Source organism: Stegostoma tigrinum, chromosome 6 (assembly GCF_030684315.1).
Source record: "Stegostoma tigrinum isolate sSteTig4 chromosome 6, sSteTig4.hap1, whole genome shotgun sequence".
NCBI lineage: Eukaryota > Metazoa > Chordata > Chondrichthyes > Orectolobiformes > Stegostomatidae > Stegostoma > Stegostoma tigrinum.
Window position 1 is genome coordinate 69,762,495 of NC_081359.1, and position 18,883 is coordinate 69,781,377.

The 18,883-nt window shown below is 38.6% G+C and overlaps 1 protein-coding gene across 2 annotated transcripts in view; it reads right to left on the reverse strand.

The window, feature by feature from the left end:
• Nucleotides 1-18,883, reverse strand: part of cwf19l2 (CWF19 like cell cycle control factor 2) — a 121,859-nt gene that overhangs the window by 20,437 nt on the left and 82,539 nt on the right. For both annotated transcript variants that reach the window (XM_059646630.1, XM_059646629.1), the window contains exons 10-12: nt 17,935-18,042; nt 15,532-15,651; nt 12,305-12,442 (exon numbers count right to left, since the gene is read on the reverse strand). In XM_059646630.1, the coding sequence (XP_059502613.1) occupies nt 12,305-12,442; nt 15,532-15,651; nt 17,935-18,042 (366 nt within the window). The remainder of the gene's footprint in view (nt 1-12,304; nt 12,443-15,531; nt 15,652-17,934; nt 18,043-18,883) is intronic.

The window sequence follows — 18,883 nt, forward strand, 5'->3', positions numbered from 1 at the left end:
CTCCACAAGGAGCAGGGGTCAAGGTATTTTAACATTCAGGCCTTACTTAAACTATGTCAAGCTATATTATCCTCCCTTATATACAATGTGATGAATATGTTCTACTGCATTCTCTCCCTCAGACAATATTAACTTTTAAATTTTAACTTTTTTAAAAAATGAAATTAACATTCAGTTGAAGTGCTGGCAATGTCACCCTTCATCCAGTGCTCTAATTATTGAGAACGATATACTGTGAAATTCATGATCTTAAAATCTTGCAATGCAGCAACCCTAGCATTCATTCACTGGAAAAATCAATTTTAATATTGTAAGAACGTAAATGTGTCACACAGTTGAGTCGCTTAATAGGTATGACTGCATGAGGACAACTGTGAATTTGTTTGTAAGGAACTGCGCCTCTTGTAACAGCTGAACTTTATATTTAGGAAAAAAAAAGAAAGAAAGAACTGCAGATGCTGAACCTTGAGTTCTGAAGAAGGGCCCTTGAACCTGAAACATTAACGCTGATTCCTCTCCACAGATAATGTCAGATCTGCTGAGTTTTTCCAACATATTTAGTTTATGGAAGCTCACATGCTGCACTGATCTCTTGTAGAGACTGGTAACTATTTAAACATATGAAGAAGAAACAACAGTACTTGGTCCTTCGAGCCTGCTCCTTCATACAATATGATCATGGCTGATCTGATTTTAACTTCAATACAGAAGAATGTCAAAGTATGGAAGTACTGCTGCAGTAGTATCAGGCTTTGGTCATTTGGAGTTGGGGGGATGCCATGAGGGTAGTTTGGGCTTTATGAACTATTCTTCTTTTGAGGGTGGTTAGTCTCTTCCCTAGGAAGTAGTGGAAACCAGGTCAATGAATTTATTAAAGGTTATGTCAAATAGATTTTTTATATACAAGGGAAATAAGATTACAGGGATGGTCAGGCAGGAAAGTGGCATTAAGACCGCAACCAGATCAGCCATGATCTTATCCAACGCTGCAGCTGCGTTGAAGGGTTAACTAACTTACTTTTGCTATCGTGCTCTATGTTCCTTCGACATTCAATTCTACATAGTAGATCCATCTAGGATAACCCTACAGTTCCTTTGTTGCAGATTCCACTTAGCATTGCAAATGGTTCTGTGCGTTTGGCTTGTCAGCTCTACCACAGATGGCTCGTGAACATGTTGATTAAACTATGTCAAATCCCAGTTGTGTCTGCCATCACTTCCCAAATTTTCTTTTAACCAATGTGAATCAATAATCTCCTGTTAATTTAAAGTAGCTTTCCAGTGATTTTCTGTTTCTGGGGCATTTATCTCCCTTTATGAAAGAGATTAACTTGCAAGACACCATTATTCAAAGCCCAGAAGCCAAATTTCTCAAGTCTTTTTAAATTAGAGGCATTGAAGTCTCAGGGTCAGCTTTGTAGCTCCCCTTTGCACTACTTAAAAGACTTGAATTACTCTGCTCTGAATTAGATACAGAATTCAGGTCAAGTTTTATTCCGTAAGAAATTAAACTGATTAACCATCAGACAAGTAAAATTCAGAACATAATTAATCTAAATTATATTCAATAATTATTAAAATGCATATTAATTTACTTAGTAAAATGCTTAGTTTTTTAAAAAGGGAAAATCAGTACCATTTAATACAATCAAATCTGATTAAGTGCATAAATAATAGTATGCATGCCAGTGTTCTTTGAAACGGTGTGACAGGAAGTAGAACCAACTCCACATTCCATCATCAGCAGTGTCACAAAAAAATGATGAGAAAAAGAACAAATGAATCCGCTCTTAAATGATTCACTTTCAAAACATTTTACATGACTGCACTGTTAGAGCCCTTGCTGATTTTTCAATTTTTAAGAAAATATGTTCGGTTTGGAACTACGAACTGTGAGCTGAGAACACAAGGTGTCCTTTTAGACTGTGAGCAATGGCTTGTTTTCTTAAAAAAAGAACAAATGAACTGTTTTGTTTATTTATGAGGTCATGCCTGGATGTTAATTGCAAGTTGATTCTTGTTCAAAGAATGCTCTATAGATATTTTGTTCCAGAAAGGCTTAATGCTCAAACAGGCGTTAAAATCTGAATGTTTACTGGACCTTCTGGAGAGATGGTCAATCTGGCAAGAAGAGGCAAGAGTTTGAACTGACTTTTAGACTGTGTTTAAGTCAGGAGGATTATGCCTGTGAAAGCTACAGGACAGAAGCTGATTGGTCCCTGGTTTTCCTCTGAATTTTCATTAAGTTGAAAGTGAGAGAATAGAATCTCAGTTATAAGAATTAAATGAACATTCTCCAAAGCCTATGGAAGCTATCTGCATGCACTGCTGTCTTCAGAAACCCAGCAAGAAACATATGCCTGTGAAATTACCAATTGTGGAGTCAGCTGAAGTGAACTGACCAATTACATCTCATTTTCTGACAATACAGTGTGGAGCTGGAAGAATGCAACAGGGCTACAAACATCAGAGGAGCAGGAAAGTAGATGTTTCAGGTCAGGACCCTTCTTCAACTTTCCTGCTCCTCTGATGTTGCCTGACCTGCTGTGTTCCTCCAGTTCCACACTGTATTGCCTCTGACTCCAGGACCTGCAGTTCTTGCTATCTCTACATCTCATTTATTCACTTTTTCTTTTGATTTATGCCTTAACTGTGCCTGTCTGTCTTTGAGAAAGTAGGGGACTAGAATCGAAGAGGATTGTGTTTACACAACACAGCAACTAGATTATCTTGTTGCTTATATGTGCTCTGCTAAACTGATATATTAAAATACCATTAAATCTTTTATTTAAGCAATAAACCCGGTGCCTGGTATCAATTACTAGTGCTGGTTACTCAAAAAATCTGGTTAGGAACCACTGTGGTCAGCTTGAGGGCCTTTGAATGTTTGAATTTGAATGTTGTGAATATAAGTATGGTTGATTTGGCTGCCTGCTTTCATGTTGTAACAGTACTTGGCAACTGCTTATAATGAACAAATGAGGTGTATAAACAAAGCATCTTAATTACTTTGTATTATATTCTTGCCTTAGTTTCCTCATACTGAGTTTTCGTAAAGTAAGTTTTCATTGTGAAACATTTCAGAGCATCATGGAATTGTTACACCAGAGAAGAGATCGTTCTATTGTTGTGTCTGCACTGTTCTTCCAAATAAGTTGCTCTCTTAGTGAACTTTTTAAAAATGTATTTTTAAAGGCTGGATTATTTAAACATGTGCATGCCTTACCTCATCGGTGTTAGCAATAAGATATAACATTATGTCTTAGAATTGGCACGTTGGTAGAATGAAAAGAAAAAGATGAAGATAAGATTACAGTTTGCTACCCAGCAACCACTGCTAGAAAGTTGGTATGACCGTCAAAAAGAGAGAAGGAGGAATATAACTGGATTACTTTGTCATGGTCTCCAAGATTCAGTAATTCATTAATATCCACTACGTACTGGTATACATGAAATTTTATCACCTGGGGTGCAGTCTGACAGTTTGCCATCACATCTGGATTCCTAAAGCTACAAGATTTTAAATATTCAGGAAGGTGGAAATAAAAGAGAGGCATGAATTGTCCCCCCTCCCCCCCCACCCCCACCCCACCCCACCCCCACCCCCACCCCCACCCCACCCACCTAATCCAAAGAATGGCAAATTGTTGATTGGTCTATGTCAATGCATTTTGTAGTGCATATTTGAGTCTTGTACGTAAGTGCCTGGCACCCTGAATGGAAGAAAAGTAAATCTGAAATACCAACATGTGCAGAATGTGGGTGGAACAAATTATTTTAAAATCATCTAGTGGAGGTGCTTGAAATTATTAGTTTCCATCATGAGATTAAAACTGTAAAAATGTAAAACATGAAGGCACTACATCACATCAGTCTCATCTGTGAAATGAAGTTAATAAACTATTTTGTATGATTTAATTAAGCTTACTTATAACTAACCTATCACAGAATCTCCAAGACAAACATTCTGGCATTTTACCGAGGAATTTTTTTTTTAAAACTCAAGGACGTGACTACAGATGAGCAAAATTACAACTAAGACAGAATCACTATTTGAAGTTAATAATTTCACATAATTAACTCATTAACACACCCTTCAGTGGAGATACAATTATTATTTCACTGTATTTTTGCATGGTGAGTATTTTGCTTAATTTGAAATTAACGCATAATTTTACATACAATTTTGTTTACAGCACACAAAAAAAGGAAGAAAAATTGATGTGGCACTGATGGAAATAATTGCTATTTTGCCACTTTTGTCTTGACATTACCAACCTGGGAAAATGATTCAATAAAAAAGCTCATTTCACTATTGTGTATGCAGAAATTACATAGGCTGACTAATCTGTTTTAGAGCATTAGACTATTAGAAAGGATCATGCATTGGTACTGTCAAGTTTCAATGTCCTTCCAACATTATTTAATATTTAAGAATGATTTTCTACAACTATGTTCATAAGTCAGTGAATCATTCAATCACAAATGTCATTAAACAATAAAATAATGCTCGTGTTCTTAAAATATAGCCGTTAAAAAAAAAAGAATGAAATAAAAGATTTAGAAACCACTATGGAGGAGTTACACAAAGAAAATTCTCAGAAAGCTTGGCAATGATCAGGACCCTAACCAATAAGTCGATAACATGTAGACAGACACTATTAAGACAAAAATTAAAAAGGCAGCACATTTGCAAATTCATTCCACAATATTACTGTATTAAAGGATAAACCTTAGGCATAAGTAATCAATAATGTCTGTGTTTTAGCACGCTAAAGACTTCTTTATACAGTAAATATATCAGCAGAATAGTTAAATTTTAAAATTAAGTGATGATCAGAGTCTGTTTCTTTGGGGATTTGGGTTTGGAATATAAAAAGCTTGAAAATTTTGCTTATATTACAGAATTGGAGTGCTATGCAGTTTTAATCTAATTACTTATAGAGATATTTTCCTTAAGATAAGAGTGTAACCCTGTGGGAGCAACTGAGTAGCAATCAGTAAGGAGTATGGTCAGTGAGAGGGAGATTTGTCTGTGTGAGACAGAGGCAAAGCGAGTATAACAAAAAAAAAGTTGCTGGAAAACTCAGCAGGTCAGGCAACATCTGTGCAGAGAACAGAATTAACGTTTCGTTCCTCAGTTCTAAGGAAGGGGCACCGGACCCGAAAATTAACTCTGTTCTTTTCTTCATAGCTGCTGCCAGACGTGCTGAGCTTTTCCAACAACTTTGTTTTTGTTCCTGATTCACAGCATCTGCAGTACTTTCAAGGTTTTCATTTGCTAAGAGAGTGTACCTGGGAATTTGGTTCAAAGTGAGAATTTGGTACAGTGGGGAAAAGAAGTAAGGTTCACTGAAAGAAACAAAACCTCCAGGGCAAGAGGTGAATGGGATAGGTTAAACAGCTTGGCTCAAGAGGTCACTTTCAGTGAAACCAGTGGCACAGTGATGTCTCAAAGTACAGCACAACTGAAGTACATGGAAGGCAGCTGATTGATGGATATCTCTAGTATTTAAAGTAAAAGCAGGGTATTCAGTTCATTTTTAAGTCATTAGTTGCTTCTCTTTTCTTAATAATAGGTTACAATGAAATGTAGTGAGGGATTGCACAATTGTAAAGAGTAGTGATACTACAGTAATTAATTAACAACTAAAATAAATTATGATAGCGCTGGCAGGGCAGGTGATATGCTGCTACTATAGCATGTGTAAGCTCACAATGGGAAAACATACCTCTAGTAAAGTGTCTACAGCTTCAGGAACTTTGAAGCTGAGTTGAGATGATGCAGACTGAAATACAAAACTTGTGTCTCTTCAGAGATGGGAAGTTACCTGGACACCTTGATCCAGGGTGCAGTTATACTCCCCAAATTAGGCAATTTAAATTTGGTCTGTGATCAGAGGCAGTAGGGTGCAGCTGCAAATAGGGCAGGTATGGGAACAAGAGTGGCGTTTGAGGAACCTTGGCCCTTTAAATTGTTCAGCAGTTACAAAATTTTTGCAAGCTGTATGGACAAGAGTGGGAACTACGGGGATGACGAGCAAACTGACCACGGTTCTTTGGTACAAGGAGCCATTTATTAAGTGTAGGAATTTGGAATTTAGTACTGGTTGGGCACAGTATAATTAGGCGTTTAGACACTGTCCTCCATAACTATGTGAATGAGCTCTCAAGACAGTCTTGTGTGCCTGGTGGCAGGGTTAAAGATATCCTCTCAGGGCTGAAGAGCAACATGAAGTAGGAGTGGAGGGATCCAGCTGTAATTGTCCATAGTGGTATCAGACTAGAAAGGAGATTCCAATGAAAAAAAAAACGAACAGTTAGGAGCTAAATTAAACAGCAGAACTTCCAAGTTAATAATCTCAGGATTACTACATGAGCCATGTGAAAACTGGTTTAAGGTAAGTAAAGTTAAGGAGTTAAATGCATGGTTCAAAGAGTGCCGTGGAAGGAATAGGTTTCAGTTCCTGTGACACTGGGTCTGGTACTGGAGTAGAAGGGAGCTGTTCCAGGGTGCCAGGATTCACTTGAAGCATAACAAAGAACTAGCTTTGTCGAGAATGTTTTGAACTAAACAGAAAAAAGGAAGGTTCCGAAGAGGAGACATACAGGCTTATAAAGCACAAGGATATAGCAGCATTGCAGATCAGCTGTTTAGATACTGAAACTCGGAGTGGGACAGGTCAGGATAGAATGTAGAGACATCAACCAGCAACAGTCAATAAACGGAAAAATTCTGCAGAAAGCTGCAGCATAAAGGGATTTGGGGGTCCTCGGGCATAAATCACAAAAAAGTAGCATACAAGTTCAACAGGTCATGGGAGAGTCAAAAGGAATGCTAACTGTTACTCCCAAGGAAACGGAGTTTAAAAATAGACAAGGCTTGCTGAAACTATATACAGCGCTAGTTGTGTCACATCTAGAAAACTGGAAACAGTTTTGGTCCCCTTGTGTAAGGAAAGATATAACAGTATTGGAGGGAGACCTGACAGGCCTCACTCGGCTGATCTAAGGCAAGGGAAGATATTATTTTGATGACAGAGTAGAGTAGTTTGGGCCTGTACCTGTTGGAATTTATAAGAATTAAACCTACTGAAATTAAGGGGGTTTTCCAGGACAGATGCTGAGAGATTGTTTTCCCTATGGTTGAGTCTAGGACCAACAGGCATTATCTCAGAGTAAGAGACTGCCCACTTAAGACAGCCATGAGGTGGAGTTTATTTTCTCAAACAGTATTGAACCTATGGAATTCTCTACTGCAGAGGCTGGTTTGTTAAATGTACTTAAGACTGAGACAGGCAAAATTTTAATCAGTAAGGGAATCATAGGTATGGCAAAAAGGCAGGAAAATGGAGTCAGGGATTATTAGATCAGCCATTATATCCATGAACAGCAGAACTAGCTCGATGGGCTAAAAAGCCAACTTCCATAAAATTTATAAAAATTGTTTCAGGTCTTGACAGGTTAGGTACTGAGAAAATTTGCTCCAGTTTGAGATTATAAAAACAGGAGTTATAGACACAGGATAGGAGATCAACTATTTGGGACAAAGATGAAGAGAAATTTCTCTACTCAGGGTTGTGATTTTCTGCAAAGAATGACCTTCTTTGAAGGTAATATCCCATCTTCAATCGAGTGGTGATACCATACCACCTCAGCAAGAGTAGGAAATCAGAGGGATCTGACTGTCACATTTGGTTATACATGCTGGCCGTTGTAGGGAGGCCTCAGGAATCAGTTTCACAGATTTGCCTTGAGAACAACAAACAGAGGGGGCGTGTCAATCAGAAGGGTCTTTGGTGTAGTCATCAGGTGGGCATCTCTACAGAACTAATTTCAGGGTGAAAACCAAGGAGTGATGAGAGAACTACTAATCAAGTGGCAGAACGTTGGGAGTTACATCTTATATAGACACTTGTAGTGAATTATTGAATTTACTAATTATTGTTGGTTTTGAAGGAATTCTTGCATTATGATAGTTATTGCTGTAATTTCATTGATTTAGTATTAGTTACTAGTGGAATCAAAGTAACTTTAACTCCTTCTTGCTAATAACTCCTCAACCCTGGATCTTCTCATTCAATTTCCAAGTTCTCAAAACTTCTCATGCTTCAGCAGCTGGTGTAAAACCACAAGTAAATAATTCATTTTCAGGGGAAACACCCTTATAAAAGACAATTTCAGTGTCATGCAGCCAACCATCACATGATCAGGTGTCATATGGACAGATGCTGTAGTTTGTATAGCATGCGGTCACACCTCGATGACTGCATCCGACCAGATTTGGCAACCCAATAAGATAGTCAACAGGTTCATACATATAGTACTCATCAATCTATTACGCTATTGGCAGAGATGTTGACAGCAACAAACGATCATGCTCACAAAGGAAGAAATAAGAAAAATACAGAGGACAAACCATCCCAGTTAATATTTATGTTTTGCAATGGAAATGATGTCAGATGTATGTTACAGAGATGAGGGGAAAATGTAGAAGTTAAATTATTAGCAATTAACTGTGCACTTTTAATGCTATGTTTAGGCAAGCAAAAAAAAGTCAGCATTTAAGTTGTTTCTCAATCAAGTGGAAGACTGTTCCGCACTACACACTGATTCTGTATCATATAAACCATTAAAACTCATGCTAAAGACAATTATAAAAGTCATCAGACATAATCATGAAAAGCATTTGTCATTTATCAACAATACAGATCAAAATAAAAAGTTCTAGTTATTACAAACATCATAGGGCCCAAAATGTGCAGCATGATTGTGTGAAGGCCATGTAAAACATGCAGAATAACTTATTTAATGGGATTCATTACCAAAATTGAAATATCACGAAGGTAATTGAAATAGAGCCCTAATTTACTCTTCATTTTGGTTCTTTAACTTTATTTTATCTGCATAAATGGCCCTGTTTACAGTGCTTTTCTTCCCACGTTACAAAGAAGGCATAAGGAGTGCACACAACTTTATTTAAACATAATTATATGTTGATTCAGTAGTGATGAAAGAATGAAAAGCGACATGCACTTCAAGGTTATAAGTTGTCTCTTCGCACAAGTTCAATGTCTTTCATGTTAATAACTTTCTATCTCTCCCCTCTCTTGCCAATAACCTGTTTCACTTTGAGAACGCTCCCAAGTGCAAACATATGTCAACTTTAAGTTGAGATTGTGTTTGAATACACCAGTTACTTACAAAATCACTTACTTCCTCAGAGGAACAGAGGAAAGAAAAGAAACCACAGTGGGCAGAGTAAAGAGAGGTGAGGAAAATAAATAACTCGTAGATTAGATTTCAGAAGCAACGACAGAAAGCACATTGTTTAAATTTACAGAAAAGAGCTGTAGGTAGACACAAAAGTTCGCATTCACCCAATCTTTAAAAGTTCTGCATCAGCCAAAATCTGGTATGGATCTTTTAACAACTGATGCATTCATGGTTGGTTCTAAATTTGTTTATTTATTTATTCACACAACGAGGGTGTCATTGTCTAGGCAGCGTTTATTGTCAATCCCTAACTGCCCAGCGAGCAGTTAAGAGTCAACCGCATTGCTGTGGGTCCGAGTCACGTGTAGGCCAGATCAGGTAAGGATTGCAGTTCCTTTCCTAAAGGAAATTGGTGATGAGTTTTTCCAATAATCAATGGATTCACAGTCACCATTAGATTCTCAATTCCAGATGTGTATTGAGTTCAAATTCCATGATCTGCTGTGGTGGGGTTCAAACCCAGGTCCCAGAACATTATCTGGGTCTCTGGATTAACAGTGCAGCAATAATACCACTGGCCATCGCCTCTCCATTTTGAACAGACTTTTGTAAAACAGTTATATTAACTTATAGGTCATACATTAAACAGGTTGTTCTCAAAACATTCATTCAGTTACTGATTCCTTGAGTATCTAATGACTGGAAGTCTGTTATAAATGTAGTTAAAATTTTGTTACATGTATAAATCAACATTCAGAAAAGAAACATCAACTCAGATGAAAGGGATCAAATTTCCTCCAGTAACTTTTAGGGTACTAAGTGAAATGGGTTTAGGTGGTTGAGTTCTACCCACATTTGTAAATAAAAGTCATTGTGGAACAGTATCTCCTCATCACAAAATGTTGCCACAATTTGCACCACTGACAAAAAGACATATTAGTTGCCTCTAGAGTTCAAGGCATGCTGAACTCACCACATAAATGCAGTGGCTACAACAGCAGGTCAGAGGCGAGGAATACTGTGGTGAGTAATTCACCTCCTGAATCCTCAATGCCTGTCCAACAACTACAAGGCACTAAACAGGAGTGTGCTGGAATACTCCCCACTTGCCTGGATGAGTGCAGCCCCAATAACATTCAGGAAGCTCGACACCATCTGGGACAAAGCAGCACGCTTGAGTGATACTGTATCCACTCCCTCCATCACCAACGCTCAGTAGCAGCAGTGTGTACTGTCTACAAGATGCAGTGCAGAAATTCACCAAAGATCCTTGGACAGCATCTTCTAAACCCACGACCACTTCCAACTAAGGAGGACAAGGGTAACAGATATATGGGTACACTACCACCTTCAAATTCCCCTCCAAGCCACTCACCCTCCTGATTTGGAAATATATCACCATTCCTTCAGCGTCTCTAGGTCAAAATTCTGGTATTCCCTCCCAAATGGCATTGTGGGTCAACCCACAGCAAGTGGACTGTGGCGGTTCAGGAAGGCAGCTCACCAGCACCTTCTCAAGACCAAATGGGGATGAGCAATAAATGTTGGCCAGCCAGTGAGGTCCACACCACAAAAAAACAAGAAACCACTTGAGGCGACTGCTTGTGACGGTGCTGTAGCAGAATCTCTTTCCTCTGAACATTTCTGTCCACAACATTATGACTGACATGGAAACTCAAAAATGTTTGCTTTGGATAGTCTTCGAAAATTTTAAACTACACATAAACTGGAAATATTAGATGGACAAAGGTACTCCAGGTAAGAAATTTTTCAGGATCAACCAGAAACAGGCTATACTCTGACTGGTATTGTGCAAAGAGATAGAATTAATGACCTCGTTAGTGAGGGCACCCCACCAAGGTATCAATGATCACAGCATAATCAAATTTCACATTCTTTTGGGGGAGGGACCATAAGCATTTTAAACTTAAGGAATTTTTTTAAAAAAACCTTAAAGGCAGAGACAGCTGAAGTAACTGGCAAATTAAGTTAAGCATAGGTGAACAGAGATGCAATGGCAGACATTTACAGGAATATTTCCGATATTTGCAACTACGAAAGTTATATTTCAACAAGATAGAACAACTCCATGGGAATGGCCCACCATCTATGGTTAACAGAAGAAAATTAAAGATAACATAAAACTTAAAAAGAAAGCATACAATTGCATAAAGATGTGTATACAGTCAGGAGACTGGATAGAATATATAAAAAAACGAATAAACAAAAGGTTGATGTGAGTGCGAGAGAACTTTGACTAGAAATAAGTGCAATTAAGAGATTCAATGGATATTTTCAAAGAAGAGTTAACAAAATGAAGTTCTGAGGAAGGGTCACCAGACCCAAAATGTTAACTCTGATTTCTCTTCACAGATGCTGTCAGGCCTGCTGAGCTTTTTCAGCGATTTCTGTTTTTGTAACAAAATGAATGGTGTTCCTTGAACTTCAAAACAGGGTATTACCCTTTAAAGACAGAGATCAGGAGAAGTGTTTTCTCTTGGGGAGGGCCTGCACCTTTAGAAATCTTTCTCAAAAGGCAGTAGAAGCAAGGTAATTGAATATTTTTAAGACAGAGGTAGAATAATTCCTCATAAGTGTGAAAGGTTATCAGAGATTGGTGGATTCATGGAGTGATCAAATTATTCATGATTTTATCAAATGGTGCAGCAGACTGATGAGCCATGTAGCCTACTTCTGATCCTATTTATATGAACATATGTTCACACATATGGATTGCTCATCCAGGTCATAACCATGACTAAATTAATGAGAAACTTCAGAGTCTTAAAGATTTAAAGCGTTTTCTTCAAATGTGGGCAATGTCGACCATGAAAAGTTAACCTCATTGTAATGAATCTCTGAATGGTTTATTGAGATGACAAGTTCTAGCATGCAATTGAGTAGCAACAGTAATCCAACCACTTGTAAAGTTACACGTTTACCACACAATTAAGGTTACCCCTCTTTGCATGTAAATAACATCAGTAAGCAGAATAAGAAGCTGAGAAATGTAGGAAGGCAAAGCTTCAAATGGAACTTAAACTAACATATATTCTTGGAAAATTTGATGACCATAAAAGATCCTTACTTTAGAAGCCAGTCGTGAGAATTTTTCATTGTGATCCTCCGCAGAAGTCATCTTTTCTTGTCTGACCAAGTCTTGTAGACTTAAATTGTCATCATCCTGGAAGTACCTAATCCTTTCTCCTTCATGGTGAGTTTCAATCTGAAACAATGACAATTATGTTGTTGTGGTACATAAAGTAAAATTTCTAAAACTCCACTGACCTTAGAAAATATTTTACGACCTTATGTATTAGTTAGCATTATAATCCTGCAAGTTTCATGTGTGGAATAAATCAAGGCTCAATAACAAACAAAAAACATAAATCTTATTGTATAATTGTACTTTTAAAACCAGGTTAATTATAACATCAAGAACCACTAACATTCCTAATTACAACGGGCTAAGGGCCCCTTTCCTGTGCTGAGAATATCTATAACTCTATAATAGTAATATTCTTTCAATGAATGCACTAACTTTCATATGATTTCAAGATATACATGCTATAGCACTTATGCACAAAGCTCCTTAATTTTTCTACTCTGAGTGCGAGAAAGCATTAATATATATTTTATGATCAAAGTCAAGTGGTCAGGGCTCTCAATGCCGACGTGGTCTTCTTGTGAACACTACCCTGAAGATTCCTCCTCAATCACAATTTCCACATCCTAAGATACCTCCATGGTGCTCTTTCACGTACTGGTTTCAATTTTGCTGTATGCAAATAATTTAACATTAATTTACTCTGTAATTCATGTATCTGTTAGTTCTCTCTCCTTCTGCTTTATCCCCTTCAATTTTTGCACTCTTACTACAATTTTTATTAAAATACTGTTTCTCTTTTATACCTTAGTTTATTTAAAGACATACAAAGCAAAAATTATAACCTAACTCTACTCTTAACCATATCTGCTTGACTTGAAATTTTAATCTTTGTTTCAGAATATCTAGCATTTACAGGTTTTTTGTTTCCTTATTTTAAACACTTGTGAAAAAATATTGTACTTTGTTAGGTATTTTTGCAAAACGAGTAACATCAATTGCAAAGCAGTCATTGTTGTTCAATTGTGCAACCAGCTAATAGGAATTTTGCTGTAATAAACTTTAACATTGGCTGTTTTATTATTTAATTCATATGTTTTTATGCTTTAGCTGCCAGATCACTGCAGATTTTCACTGAACAGCTGTAAATGTACATTTCTAATTATAACTGTTTCACCTTTGTTGGCAGCACACTCAAACTGTCTAGCCCAAAGCTCTGAAATGCTGCCATGACACCTCTCTGTTTCTCTACCTCACTTTCAAGATCATTTAACAGCTACTACTTTCACCGCTCCGTCTGTGACTCAGGACCATACTTTGTTTTACAATGTTCCTGTGAAGCATCCTGGGGCATTTCGCTACACTCAACACACTATACAAATGCAAGTAGTTATGATTTCTCACATAAACGTAAATATACCACCAGCAAATGGTGATGCTGCCATTGTTCAGCTTGGTACCTTTTACCTGCTTTGTGTATTGCGCAGAAAAACACATTATGCTGCAACTAATGTGAGGCTGGATGAACACAGCAGGCCAAGCTGCATCTCAGGAGCACAAAAGCTGAAATTTCGGGCCTAGACCCTTCATCAGAGAGGGGGATGGGGGGAGGGAGCTGGAATAAATAGGGAGAGAGGGGGAGGCGGACCGAAGATGGAGAGTAAAGAAGATAGGTGGAGAGGGTGTAGGTGGCCCCAAGATGACATTCCACATTAAGCAGAGGTTCACCTGCACATCTGCCAATGTGGTATACTGCATCCACTGTACCCGGTGCGGCTTCCTCTACATTGGGGAAACCAAGCGGAGGCTTGGGGACCGCTTTGCAGAACACCTCCGCTCAGTTCGCAACAAACAACTGCACCTACCAGTCGCAAACCATTTCCACTCACCCTCCCATTCTCTAGATGACATGTCCATCATGGGCCTCCTGCACTGCCACAATGATGCCACCCGAAGGTTGCAGGAACAGCAACTCATATTCCGCCTGGGAACCCTGCAGCCATATGGTATCAATGTGGACTTCACCAGTTTCAAAATCTCCCCTTCCCCAACTGCATCCCTAAACCAGCCCAGTTCGTCCCCTCCCCCCACTGCACCACACAACCAGCCCAGCTTTTCCCCCCCCACCCACTGCATCCCAAAACCAGTCTAACCTGTCTCTGCCTCCCTAACCGGTTCTTCCTCTCACCCATCCCTTCCTCCCACACCAAGCCGCACCCCCAGCTACCTACTAACCTCATCCCACCTCCTTGACCTGTCCGTCTTCCCTGGACTGACCTATCCCCTCCCTACCTCCCCACCGATACTCTCTCCACCTATCTTCTTTACTCTCCATCTTCGGTCCGCCTCCCCCTCTCTCCCTATTTATTCCAGCTCCCTCTCCCCATCCCCCTCTCTGATGAAGGGTCTAGGCCCGAAACGTCAGCTTTTGTGCTCCTGAGATGCTGCTTGGCCTGCTGTGTTCATCCAGCCTCACATTTTATTATCTTGGAATTCTCCAGCATCTGCAGTTCCCATTATCTCTTATGCTGCAACTAGCTGTGCTCTGTTTTCCAAACAACTATACATTTTTCATTACTTGTCTGCAATAAAACAATGGATTAAAGAGTATGTTACAAACTTTTTGTTTAAATCTAAAGGAAATTTCACAGTGATCATTCCACTTGGCATCTATAACCCTATGCTAGAAAACAAGATAAAGTTGCTGTTGACGAAACTCTACTTGCCATTTATTCTAAAGAGATGTTGAATTCATGAAAATGGTTTGCTGTCACCAGCTAGTGAATTCAAAGCATCGTATCACAGTATTTTGTAGCATACAAACCATTTATAGACTGATAGATTATAAAAATTTATAACAGTGGAATTATTTTATTTTATATGGCACCAAAGCTCAACCTTCCCTCTCCAAGTTCAAGAAATTCAAGGAAACTGAATGAATGTGACAAAATGTATTTTAATACTACTCCATCAAGCAAGTACCAAAAATTTGCAGCATACAAATGTGCTTCACCTTAATTTTTCAATTTCTTCACTGAACAGTGGCTGGATTTGATTTTTTTTTAAAAGGAGCACGCAAGTTGTTCTGCAATTGGTTAAGTATAATTTTGACATTTCTGCCAGAAACATATCAAGTTCTTGGAAGTAGTTACCTGTTTTAACTTAGATCATGACTATTGATCAAATTCATTGTTGTAAAAGAAAATTACCATTTGCCTTTTCTTCTTTCCTCCCTTTTGCCTCACAGATTCTGCAGAGGCACCAACTGGCCACACTCTCCCTGATTCATCAGATCGAACAAGAATCACTTCCTGATTTTCATTTGCAGCCTAGATCAGTTAAAGAAAGACAATTTCTTAGTTCAATATTTATATTTATTACAAAAACTGCTAAGGGCACAGCAGTAATATGTGAGTAATGTCATTGGAAGAGTAATCTAGAGACACAGGTTAATGCTCTAAGGGTCATGGGTTCAATTCCCTCAGGGCAGCTTGGGGAGCTTAAATACAATTTATAAAACCAAAATTAAAGAGTTTGCCTCAGTAATGGTGGCCATGAAACCATTGCTAGCTGTTGTAATAACAACATCTGATTAATTAATGCCTTTTAGGAAAAATCAAATTCCACACCTGGTCTGGTCTACACAAGATTCCAGACCCACAGCAAAGTGACCAGCTCTTAAACAGGCTCTGAACAGGCCTAACAGGCGACTCAGATGCCTCAAAGCTGCTAAAAAAAATGAAACTGCATGGACACGAGCATCAACTTAGATACCACAAACAACAACAGTATACCCAATCCTATTTACCCTGCATAGACACATGTATTATAATCTGGATGCCTGTGCCAAAATTGGATGAGCTGTCACACAGATTTGATGCACTTTCTCTAGTTGACTCTTGAACAAAGTGGTCTGGAAAACCTCATGAACATTCCAGAACCTCATCTTCTATAGGTTCAGTGCTCGATTGGTTTATCTAGTGTTTATGTAGACTGAACTCACACATGATAACTGATTTGCCCATGCTATGTACTTCTATCATCTCCTGATTAATAGAATGACCCCACACTACTACTGCTATTTGGTAATCTATAAACATTGGTATGTTTACCACCTGGTTTTTAAACTCTGAGGTCTGGTGCAAAACAACAAACCAGCTCACCGAGCCAACCAACCTCAACAACCTCAACCCGAGCTACAGATCTACTCCAAAACCTTACAGACCTATAAACACCTCCAACTAATCCTGTTGTCCTCTGCCATTTCCTGGTTCCACCTGTACAGACTTTAGACATTATTTTTCTGATTTGAAATATCCCATTAATAATGTACTGATCCCATCCCCTATTATGAATGCAACTCCACCTCCTTTTCGTTCTTATCTGTTCTTCCTAAACATCCAGTAATCACCCAGTCCCTCTGTATGCCTCTAACTCTGTGGAGTGACCACCTCCCTCTACATGCTATCCGCACAGTCCTCTGAAATGTGTAACTGAAGCTTGAGCAGCTGCTGACTTCCTACAGATATCTTTGTCTGGAACACAGGGCATGTCCATGACTTCACACATTACACAGGATGTACATTCCACTTGGCCCCTCTGACTTGTCATCTCATAATTCTTAAAACTATTTGTAACATCAAGAATAAGTACGGGGTTACTGTGAAAACTCTAGAAGACATTTCTCAGAAAGAGATAAAAAAAAGTGGTGCGACTTAAAAACAAAGTAAACATTAACAAAACATACTCACCAATCAGCTACTTTCCCTGCATTCACTATGTTATGCCATTGTCAGTCTCAGCACAAGTAGGCCCCTCAACCCATGCTTTATTTATCTCCTATTCACTTCTCACTCTGCAGACCTTATTTCTTGGAGTAAACTTTAATCAAAACATCTTTCTTCCTCTAACTCCAATTTCTATTCTTACCCAATTTTTAAATTTTATTCACTTGTGTGACGTGGGCATTAATTGGCTGGCCAGCGTTTATGCCTGTCCCTAGTTGTCATTGAGAAGATGGCGCCATGTTGCCTTCTTGAACCGTTGCAGTCAAAATGCTGTAGATGATTCATTAGGGAGGAAATTCCAGGATTTTGATCCAATGACAGCAAAGGAACACAGACTGATTTCTAAATCAGGATGGCAAATGGCTTGGAAGGGAACTTGGAACAGGGGGTGTTCCCAAGCATCCTAGTTACACACTCCATCTCAGTTGCACTCTGATGAAGTCTCCCTCACTGACTATGCAATTTATTCTGATAATGTGCTTTGAACAAGCTCTTCTTATATAGAAAGCTCTGATGAGTCACTTTTTTTTAAAACAATCTGTAGTCGAGTTTATTGCCCTACTCTTGCTCTGACGTGCCGATGTAAATCGTTTAATTAAACTATAAACAAAAGTTCAGTAAAATTCAAAGCACTCCAGATAGTTTTCAGGGGAACATAAACTTCTGACGTCGAGCCTCACAGATGTCGAGTACTGATTTTACTCACCTAATATTTCAAAGAATTAATTTATGGTAATAAGATATCACAACTGTTTGTCGGTTTCTTCATGATAGATACAGTGAGGATGTTGGATTTTTAAAAATTCGCCATCAGTGCTGTCTTACCACATTGTCTATCCTCTTTGGTGCTGTCGAACTTGTTGAATGACTTTGCCCTTGATTATTCAACTTCCGAGCATCCTCCAATTGATCCTTAAGTTTGGACGCAAGTTCCTTATTTACCAAAATTACAAATGTATTCATTAAAACACACAGTATATAAGACATTCCAAATGTTCAGACAGAATGTAAACAAAATTTCTAAAATTTTAATAATTAAAATATCAGCAAAAACAATCATGAAGACTTTATATTGATGCTATTGTTACTATTTTACAATTTTGCTAAAGTTGCTTTCAAGTCATATTACAATGGATATCCAAAGAACAAATGAAAATGAACAAATGAACAAGTGCAGCACAGGAACAAGCCCTATCAGCCCTCCAAGCCTGTGCCCTAATTAATCTAAAACCAACCTGCCATTTTCCGATCCATATCCCTCTATTTCCTCCCTATTCATGTACCCATCCAGGTGCCTCTTAAATGTCTTCAATGTGCCTGCATCAGCCATCTCTTCTGGTAGTGCATTCCAGGCTGTCACCACCCTCTATGTGAAAACCTTTCCCCCTCTGACTTTGAACCTGTGCCCCTTGTAATTGAAACTTCAACCCTGGGAAAAAGGCTCTGGCTATCCACCCTATCTATGGCTCTCATAATTTTGTAGACCTGTATCAGATCTCCTCTCAACTGCCGTTTTTCCAGTGAAAAGAATCCTAGTCCTTTTAACCTTTCCTCATAGTCAATGCCCTGGAGACCAGGCACCATCCTGGTGAACCTTCTCTGTACTCTCTCCAAAGCTTCCACGTCCTTCTGGTAATGTGGTGACCAAAACTGCACACAATACTCCACATGCACCCTTACAAGGGTTTTGTACAGCTGCAGAGATAATGGGAACTGCAGATGCTGGAGAATCCAAGATAACAAAGTGTGGAGCTGAACACAGCAGGCCAAGCAG